This window comes from Solanum lycopersicum, chromosome 12 (assembly GCF_036512215.1).
Source record: "Solanum lycopersicum chromosome 12, SLM_r2.1".
In the NCBI taxonomy this organism is placed as follows: Eukaryota; Viridiplantae; Streptophyta; class Magnoliopsida; order Solanales; family Solanaceae; genus Solanum; species Solanum lycopersicum.
The window spans coordinates 23044004-23054972 of record NC_090811.1 but is presented as its reverse complement, the minus strand read 5'-3'; the positions used below and the strand labels follow the sequence as shown (position 1 = coordinate 23054972).

At 34.7% G+C, this 10969-nt stretch overlaps 1 protein-coding gene across 1 annotated transcript; it reads left to right on the top strand.

Moving 5' to 3' along the window:
* Positions 1-1167: 1167 nt before the first annotated feature.
* LOC138340261 (uncharacterized) lies at positions 1168-1629 on the top strand. Its single transcript, XM_069291975.1, has one exon. The coding sequence runs from the start codon at positions 1168-1170 to the stop codon at positions 1627-1629; it is 462 nt and encodes a 153-aa protein (XP_069148076.1).
* Positions 1630-10969: the final 9340 nt, after the last annotated feature.

The window sequence follows — 10969 nt, the reverse complement described above, 5'->3', positions numbered from 1 at the left end:
GTCTTAATGAGTGTTAGAGAGTATTCCCTGAAAATTTGTATAATTGTATAGGTATGCCACTTGTCTTTTGTCAAATAGCAGGGACGAGATGAGCAGATTCCTTACAGAAATCTTAGAGGACTTGGAGGATGAGTGTCGGGTTGTGATGCTCCATGATAGCATGGAATTGTTCAGGATGTTGGTGCATGTTGAGAAGGTTGAGCATGGGGATTACAATCAACATTAATGATGGGAAGAAGGAGTTCGTGAAGGATGTACACAGACTGGCCCGACTGGGTGTGCAATTGATGGACTGTACTAGTGGGGTTGTTTCAGTTCATTCTACTTCTGAATCATCCTTGGAAGTAGAAGTCAAGAAGGTTCAACATCTTGATCCTATGTTGACGAAGTTGAAGGACTCAGAGCTGATAACGATGAATTGGTCCTTTTCTTTGGGAGGTCATGACATACTTAGGTAACATGACAGGCTGTGTGTAACAGATGTGGATGATTTGCAGATCAAGATTGTTGTCGAGCGCAATGGTCACACGTATTCGATAAATCTACGTTCCACCAAGATGTATCATGACCTCAACCAGATCTATTGGTGGATGGCATGAAGAAGGGTACTGCTGAATATATGGCCAGGTGTACTAATTCTCAGTAAGTTAAGGTGGAGAACCTTAATTCTAGTCATCTTACTCAGATGATTGAGGTTCCAACTTGGAAACTGGAGTCCATTAACATGGACTTCGTAGTTGGTCTTTCAAGGACTAGGAGACAACATAACTCACTATGGGTTCTATTTGACAGGATGACTAAGTCTTCCAACATTATCCAAGTGAATTCTACTTATAGAATCAAGGATTATGCAAGATTCTACATTTATGAGATTGTGAGGTGGCATGGGATTCCTTTGACTATCATTTTGAATAGAGGAGCTCAGTTCACTTCAGCAATTCTTTAGATCCTTCAAGATGAGCTTAGGCATGAAGGTAAATATCAGTACTGCTTTCCATCCTCAGATAGGTGGGCAGGAATAACACATCATTTAGACATTTGAGGAGATGTTGAGGGCGTGTCTGATCAATTTTAGAGGTAGTTGGGATGACCATCTTCCGTTGATAGAGTTCTTATATAATAACATCTATCACTCCAGCATTGGGATGGCATTATTGAAGGCACTGTATGGTAAGGTGTAGCTCTCCAGTTGGTTGGTTCGAGGTTAGAGAGTCATCCATTTTGGGTCTAGAGATCATTCATGAGGCCTTAGAGAAGGTAAGGGTGATTAGGGACAGGTTGGCTACTACTTATAGTCAGCAGAATTCTTATCTAAATAAAAGGAAGAGGCCCTTAGAGTTTGAAGTTGGTGACCAAGTTTACTTGAAGATATCACCCATAAATGGATTGACGTGGTTTGGTAGGAAGGGGAAGTTGAATATAAGGTACGTTGGGCCATATGAGATTCTGCAACGTGTGGGTGAGGTGGCCTCTAAGTTTGAATTACCTGCGGAGCTATCTTATATTCACCCAATCTTTCATGTCTCTATGTTAAAGAAGTGCCTCGGTTATCCAGCATCGATTCTGCCTGTTGAAGGGTTGGGGGTTGATGAAGACTTGTCCTTTGAGGAGCTTCTTGTTGAGATTTAAGCCCAGCAGGTGAAGTGGCTGAGATACAAGGAGGTTTCCACAGTGAAGGTATTCTGGAGGAACCATCTTGTTGACGGTTCTATGTGGGAGGCCGAGGCCGATATAAAACATGCTAGCCTCATCTTTTCAGCTCATGAAGTTAGACTTACTTCTCTTATGTTTAAGTTTCCTTATTTCCACTATTCTTTGTTGCTAATGCTTGACTATGTATAGTACTTATGTTATGCTATGACTGGAATTATGATAGATGATTAAAAAGTGTCACTCGGGGAGAAATGTTCCTAAATTGGGATACTGTAACAACCCGAAAATAATTATGCTAAGTTATGCATAAACGTACCTATAATTCCTAGATTATATTGGATTCAAACGGATTGATGCGCGTGGAACCAGAACTCTAAACTCGTATACCATTAAAGCCAACCAACTTGGTAAGTAAGTTGAGCTAGTCAAGGTTGGGTTCCTCTATGTAGGGCACCCGAATATAAAGATTCACCAAGAATGAGCCTTAATCGGAGTTGAAAGGGGTAATATTAGGTTTGAAGGGTCTAGGGGTAAAATGATCTTTTCAAGGCTAGGGGTAGTATTTCAATTATCCTAAATAATTAATTAATTAATTAATTAATTAATACAGTGGATAATTCATGTAGTGTTTACTCGTATTGACCTATTTTTGCGAGATGAGATCCACTGGGTTCGATCCTTGGTGGAAGCAATATAAAGTTGACTTCATTGGTATTTAATTTGCTAATTTAATCAAGGGAAAATCAGATTTTTTAATTTAAAAGAATCCTAGATTGATTAAATCTTCAACTAAAATTTCTACTCCTAAACTTTCTCTCACATCTCTCCACTCTCTTTATCACGCCTATCCATTCTCTTTCTCATGACTATCCACACTTTTTCTCACGCTCATCATCAATAAACAAAAAAAAAAAATTCATCACTCTCGAAGAACTTGTATGCTAAAACTCAAAAGAAAAACTAACTAAAAATGAAAAGCAGAAACATTTTTCAAATGGTGTAAGCGTGAGGTTTTGTTGGAGAAACACTATTTTTCGTGGGCGTTGGCACCACTTGAAAGGCGTTAAACGAAAAAAAAGGTATGAGTTTTCTTCCTACTGGTTACTTCCCCAAGAGACTTCTAATATTTAGTCGAAATCTAATATAAAAACTAGGAATGTTCCCCTTTGCATGTCCCTATCACTAGATCCCATAGATTGTTGTAGGTTTGACATGTTTGATGGTAGAATTTAGGTGTGTAATATGTTTTCATTTTGATTATTTTTATGTGTGTATGTGCGGAATTATGTGATGATAAACGTGTGCAATGTGTGTGTGTGACCGTGTCTCTTGGTCTCAATTTGGAGCATGAAAATGGTATGAATTGGAGTATGAAAATGGTATGTTAAATCCTTGTGTTTTTGTATGAAATTACATGGAAAAATGCATGTGATAAATTATGAAATGCCCAGCGAATTTTCATAAAAATCTAACATACAAAAGATTGAGTAAAATATACTGGAAATCTTGAAACATTTTCTCGACTAAGCATGATTAATATTTTTTGTGTTTTCTTAAAAGTTTTTTTAGGTGTGAGTTGATAAGGGATTGAGCCCAAGACCTCACCATATGCAACTACTTAAAATTTTATATTAAAAGTTAGGTTAGGGGGAATCAATCTTTGGTATTAGCCGAGTAAGAGAGCTTAGAAAAAAAATTAAAAGAAATGACGCACATGGAATTTAAACCTGTGTGTCCTTTGCAAAAATTAAGATCATTCCATGCAAGAATAAAAATAAATAAAATGAGGTGGTTGGGGATCAAACCCACAACATGTTGTATAGGAGAGAAAATTTGGAGAAAAGCTAAAGAAAAATATAATGACGTTGTGGGGGATCGATCCCACACCCTCTTGGTCTCAAACGAAAAAGGATAGAAAAAAAGAAAAAAAAGAGAAGTGTAGGTGTTGGGGATCGACCTCAGGTTCCCCAATGTTGAAATTTTAAATCAAGATTAATACAACACGGGTATGGATATACTTATATCTCCTAGTCTTTGACCCTATGTAGCTAACATAGGGTTCTAGAAGGGTTCAAATCACTAAATATGCTAGCATGTTTTGATATCACTTTGGCCGATGATTCTACCTCTTTTCGATGTGTGGTACAAATTGGATTTTATGGAGGTCACATGATCTATATCAGTTAAAGTTAAAGTTCCCAAAGAAAGAATGAGGCTAGCCTCAAGTATTGCACAATATGAAATGAATGATACTTAAGGTGTTTGGATAGGGTAATCAAGAAGTAAACTAGACTCAAGTAATGACACTAGGTCGTTCTTGTTCATTACATAGTGCACCTGATAAAAGTCTTAAAAAAAATTCTAGGTATATGAATGACTGAAAATGAAGTGCATAAAATTGAATAAAATAAACTCTATGTTTGCTAAAGAAGGCTCCCAAGTTGAGGTCGCATATGTTGAGCCCTCAGTTGGGAAGTCCAAATCTAAAGTCCGTGATTCCTTGGTCTCATGATATATAATGGATGATATGTGATATTTATGCGTGTGCTATTTGGAATATGTTATGTGGTGTGTGCAATTTGAACTGAGTGATAATGCAAGTTACTCTTGTAGCATGACTTTCCTAATATTATTTGGCAAGTCCAACTGACTTGGCTTTCCATAATTCATATCATTAGGAGAGATATTCTTAATCATGCATGTCCTAGGTGTGTACTTGCATACACCCATACTTAGAACATGTGTGTACTAATTCCATTCAATCTCTATATTTAGGTGTAGGTTCAGGTGGACACTAGAGCTTTCGAGTCTACGTTGAAGCTATCCGTACATGGAGCATTAATCCCCGCTTTATAGAACCTCATGTTTTTGAGGATGCTTATATATTATATTCTATCCTAAAAGTAGACATGAGCAAGTGAAGGGTGTTCCATTAGCGTTTCTTTCATACTTATTTTTAGACGTCGTATTGGTGATATTTCACAACTTTATATTAGTTTAGTGAAGAAATATTTCCTTCATTTAAATATCTTAATATTAGATGGTTGTTGTGAAATGATGTGATATAATACACTTCTTACTATGAACTCTATGTGTACTTCAAAGCAAACAAAAGTTTTTAAATTTTCCGCAAAAATTAACCTATATTATATAATGAGGAAGTATGTAGGATTGTCTACAACCTCCGAGAGGTCAACAATGCTGGTTTAGTCTAGGGTGTACACCCTGGTCATGACTGAATTGTTATTATTATATCATTTTAACTTAATTAACATATGAACTCATCAATTTGATGAACTAGTTTTTGACTAAGTTATAGGTTACTTGATATTTATTTAATGCTTTTGAATTCTAGTGTAGTTTTCTATGGGCTGTTCATTAATGTAATAATTTAATAAATTGATATATAGGTTGTATTATATTGATTAATTTGTAGTGAATTGACCTAGTTTCATTGATTATTGATTTAATTGTATTGAATTATTGGTTATGACCATGGGTAAGTGCCTTATGATATTGATTTGGTTGATTGGGCATTGGATTGAGGTATTGTGTATGGAATGGTGGTACGCTTACCTATTTAATTTATTTGACATTGATTAGACTTAAATTATGTTATGATTGGTATGATCTGCATATGGTGGCAATGTTATGTGCTTTACTTGAAGTTGGTGTGGCCTTGTCGATGTTATTTTGAGTAATATGATGATTATGTCTTTGTCGGCATTTACTTGAAGTATTATGATGATAATGTGAAGTATGATAATATACATCTACATGATAAGCAATGTGAAAGTATTTTTGCTCTTTTCTTAATCTTATTCATGTGATCATGCAAGATTATGACTATGGCTTTGTGTGTATAGTCTTAGGGTTGATATATGTTATTCGTAACTGACTATATGAGTCTATGTTGTTCATATAGATGATGATATGGTAGTATATAGGATGAATAAAGATGATAAGGGTTATTTCTATGTGTTTCTAGAATGACATGTAATATGTGTAAAAGTGAAGTATGATGTGCCTTGTTTTGATTGACTTGTGTCCCTTACTTGATACATGTATTAATGTCAATATGTGATGTCTTGACATAGAATGCTAAATTCTTTTATTCTTGAATATATTAACGATATGAGACCTTAAATGATATTAAAAGGGTCCTTCATGTAAAACCTTGAACCTAGTTGTAAGGTTAAGAATGTTGAAGTCGAAAGCGTAATGGTATCCTTCAAAATAAGGAATCATAGACTTAAGGTTGACTGGATGGAACGACTTTATATTAATCCTTAGAAGAGTCATGATGAGATTCTTTTTTTCATTGTGAGGTAGCCCTAGAGGACCTTTCTTTGGTAGGGTCAATGTTATTGGGTTATGAACTTTATATGGAACCCCCTTATATTAACATTAAGTGTTAATTACTCTATGAGAACGATGGATAGCACAGAGCTAGTATAATAAGAGAAGTGTTTCTAGTTAAATAGTGAGACTAAATTAAAAAGCATGCCCTTAGAATTCCATCACCATGTACCTTGAGTCTATGTTTTACAATTTGGAAGTAGATCACCCTCATTGTAGTAGGTTGGAACTTCGAATAGCATGCTTTACTATCATGTTTTATATCGGTTGTTTCCTATTCTCATCATATTAATAACTAGTAGCATTAGAGAAGTTCTATGAAGTTTAGGTGGTGATATGGGATGCTATCTACACATTGCACTATAGGCTTTAAAGGTGTGAGTTTAGTTCCTAGGTCTTGTCCAAGACCTTTATTTTTAATATCCTTTATATGTTGAATGTCTCTTAAATTAACTAATGAATATAATGTCATAATATAAGAAATTATGTTAAATGAATAAGTACTTATCTAGAGTAGTTAAGGATTGTCTAGATAAGGTGTGAAGGGGTCATATGAATGGTCACTTCGTATCTTACCTAGATGAGTCTTAAGAATAACTCTAGTTAGGGAAGATGTTGATTGTGTGGACATGATCTAAACTTAGGTAGTCTTAAGGATTATTAAGGTAGTATTGAAGAGTTCAATTATGGACATTTTCTTTTTGATTTACATAAGTAAGTCTTTTGATAGCCTTTGGCAAGAGAATGTCATATTTTCTATATGTTGTTGTGTTAAGTGAGAATTATTCTATCAAAGGTATTCTACAGGATCTATCAATTGTTGGTCTAAGGATTAAATAGGCGGTCACTTCAAAACTAAGTCAAGTGACACTTAGAATCACCTTTGGTAGAGGAAATATCATGTTTATATGTTTGATGCCTTGTAAGTGTGTATGCGTCTTAATATAAAATGTCTTGATGGTAATTTAGGCATGCTTACGGAGGTCGTATGGGCGGTCTCTCTTTGTGTTTCTTAGGTGAGTCTTAGGATAGCTTTAGTGAGAAGACTACATGCTAGAAAATGTTAAAAGGAACAAGAAAGCACTTCACTGTAATAGTGAAGCAATTCACTGTATATTGAATATAACTTACTGTAAGGTTGCTCTAAAAATGTGATTAATCCCTTAAATTTTGTCTTATGTGTTTCTAAGTTGTAAATTTTTTTTTATAATTATAATATGATTCTAAGTTGAAGTATGTCCTCAATTGAATCGAGGGCACATATAAATGTCTTTTATGTTTACTTTTCAAAGTATTGTAATAAACTAAGTATTTCTATATTCATATTGTGTATGGGCCGTGCCCCAAAAGTATTCTCGTGTCATAAATTAATGAGATTGAGTCGTAGTATTTCCTATGATTATATATGAAAAAGTTTCTGTAGACTATGAAATGTTTTGTGAAATGTTTTTATTTCACACTACTTCTCATTATGTATATGCGATGTCTGATACGTAAGGTCTTGTACAAGACCTTCGAGAGGTCAAGTACGCTGATTGCAATCCGACATTTACCCTAACTGCTAAGGTATGGCCTTGGTATGTGACAACTTACCTCAAGGCTTACTTGTGCAATGTATAGATTGATTCTCATACCCCCACCTACACTAAGTAAAAATCCTTAAGCCACCTTAGTCAGTGTTCACTTTATAACTTCATTTTACTTTTGTGAACAATTTCCTTAACCGACATGGACCACATGATCTAAATAAGGAATCGGTGTCATGAAGCCCTACACCAAAAGAATGTGGTCTACTTGCCAAGGTAGGACTAAAACATGAACATAGCATTCTAGGTGGATGTACAAGCTAGTATTCCTATGAGGAAAAAATAGTTCAAGAACTAGGAGAAATACATGAGACCCTCTTTATGCACCATGGCTATGTAATATCTATATGTTGAGAACCACTGTGAACGTACCTTCCCAATGACACCTCTCGTAACTAGTTCACTTTGTGCTAAGCGAAAGTCCCTTTTCGAAATGTCTTTAGGCCTTTATTAATCAGTAATAGATTAATGTATGTTATAGGAGACTAACCCCTTTTATGTAATAATCATTAGCGCATTAGGAATTCAATGAGAATGTCCTTTCATTGCGACCCTTCATTTATGAAATTAGCACCATCTTCATGACATCATAGTAAGGCACAAAAGTGATTCATAATCAACCTTATATAATCAAACCTTCATCGTAATCTCACAATTCACATAGTTATGAAATTTCAATTACATTCATCATACCATCATGTAGTTAATATAATCACATGTAATACTTCAATTGAACACCATCAAGTATAAACCATGATAATTGAAGTAAAGGTTTCAAGATCAAACGGTCTTGCCAATTAACCTTCAAATCCTTCCCCAAGGTCTTACCAATAATCAACACCAATTACTCAAAAATCTATATTTAATTAGCCATTGTTAATCACAATTAGTCCTAAAAAATCGTCAATTCCAAGTTTAGAAGAAAACCCATCTGTAAGAGAAAACCCATTTATAGAAGAAAACCCTTGGAGTTAGGTGATTTAGAATTCAACCTTGAAAGCACCTCTTTGGGAAATTACTCTATGGAGTGAAGAATCCATACCATAGTGAAATTTCATTTACAAAATTCTAGTGAAATCCTAGAGAATATGGTCTTCTCCTTAAAGCTTCTTGATTCCTTCAATGGAGGCTGCATAAAGAGAGAAAGTAGAGAGAGGTTAGAGATTTTGAGGTTTGATTTGAGTGACTGAATGTGAGGTAAAACTGATTGGAAATCATTATATAACCTTCCCATGAAATACCCAAAATTTTCACGCCCCGAGCTATCCCTGAGATGTGGACACAGAAACTAGGACCATAAATTATCCCAAGCTAACTACTGGAGTGATCATGAGCATACTATAGAAGATAAACTGTAGACGAAACTAAATCATAATTTTAATATGAAAAGATGGGGAATACCTGTATTCTATAACAGAGATAAATGAAATCAATGAGTTTAATACGAATAAGTTATTAACTCAATAATAAGTAGAAACTAACTTTGTTTGAATTAAGCCTCTAAGCTGGACTAGAAATACAGGGACAAGCCCCAACTAAATCTAGCAAAATTGAAACTAAATGACTAAGTACTTGAAAAGAAACACATGACTGTTATCCTCAAAGAATGAGAACTCACTACTGAATGTATTGAACTAGAGATTGGAAAATTGATCTATTCATGATCTGGATGCTAAGAACATCAACCTATATCTTGAGATGATGTAGAGCATGTATGCGTCAGTACTTTAAAGGTACTGAACATATAGGATAGAATAACGCTGAAATAAAACATAAATTAACAAGCACAAAGTCAAGTACAATAATCTAAACCTAATATACTGAATTATGAGTTTACTTTATCCAATAACCAATTTATAACTTGCTTAAACTGAATATTGAATATACTGATAAATGATCAATGAAGAGAGTTTGAATAAACTGTGGGAGCTACTATTAACCGATAATAAAACCACATGAGCTAAATGTGGAATCCGATGTATACGCCCCATCAAGAGGACCCAATATTCCCTGTCAAAGGTATAAAGACATGATGGCGCGATCACTAAACTGATTGCCCACCAAGGGGACTTACTACCTACTTGGCTAGTAGGACTAATTGGGTATGCTGAACCCTAGACAAACTTGATATTATGCTACTCCCATACTTATGTAATTAGCTTATTATGAATGAGTTTCTGTAAATACTTGATATCTCAAAATTGAACATCCAAACTGAGAATTCAACAATTAATCTGGTAACTATGCATTTACTACTAAGACATGTAAAATTGAAGTAATTGAAATATCTGACCTAGCATGTGTATTTCAAGAACTAAAGAAATACATAGCTATGGTTATGAAATTCATGTAATAAATGGAATAATAACATGATAATTTGATTTGAAACATATAACTAATAAGTTTATGAAGTTCTGTTGAAGTTCTAAAAATCCTAGGTCTAATCATTATATGAGAATCAAAAATCTGACTGAAATCTAACGACCCAAGAAGTGAAAGGAACCCACTACTGAAATCCCACATACCTGGTGATGAAATTCATGGAGAAACACTTGGTTTTGGGTCAGGATCTTCTAGAAACTTGCCCTGTTCTTGATCTAGGGGTCTTGAGCTTTTTCTCTTTCTTGATTCTAATTTTCAAAATTTGATTTAATGATTTCACTTAGATATGTTTTCATTAAGTTTCTAGCCTTAAACTTACTAAAATAAGATGATTTAAGGTCAACACGACATTTATTTTGTTATAAATTAAGTGGGAAAGGTCCTAAAGACCCCTGGAAAAGTTGCGGTCAGACCAACCTACGGCCAAGATAAAGGGTTCGTAGTTGGATCCATGCCCCATAAGTTGGTCCGTCAGTTGGCCTTTTTAAATAGTCTTTTACTAAAATGGGAATAACATTATACTCAGAAGTCTGATTTTAGCAAGGTCGGTGTCTATGGAAAGATAATTAAATTATATATCTGTGGGTAGGATATCAAACACCTATTTATTTTTGCGATAAGAGTTATGACCATTTGAAGGTGACAAAACAACACTTCTTCCTTAACTATCTGCTAGTTTTCCTTTGAGTTAGACCTACGGATTGTGGGTCTATCTACGAACCGTGCTTGACATTTGTGGATCATATCAAGGAGTGGTAGGACGTTTTCTTGATTGACAGACATGGAATACACACCATAGTCTGACCTACCGTAAATTTGTCTGTCGACTGATATACCGTGGTTTCACAGTATTATTAATACTTTTTCCTTAAGTTTAGTGTGTCCAAAAGCCTTTTTGTGCTAATTTTTTATATATGTTTCTCTTTATTTGCTGAAAATCTTTCTAAAATATGAATGCAGAGGTTTTTGAGCATGAAATACATAAAAAG

Coding starts and splice junctions, on each gene's coding strand:
- LOC138340261 (XM_069291975.1), top strand. CDS start 1,168: ATGGTAAGGTGTAGCTCTCCAGTTGGTTGGTTCGAGGTTAGAGAGTCA.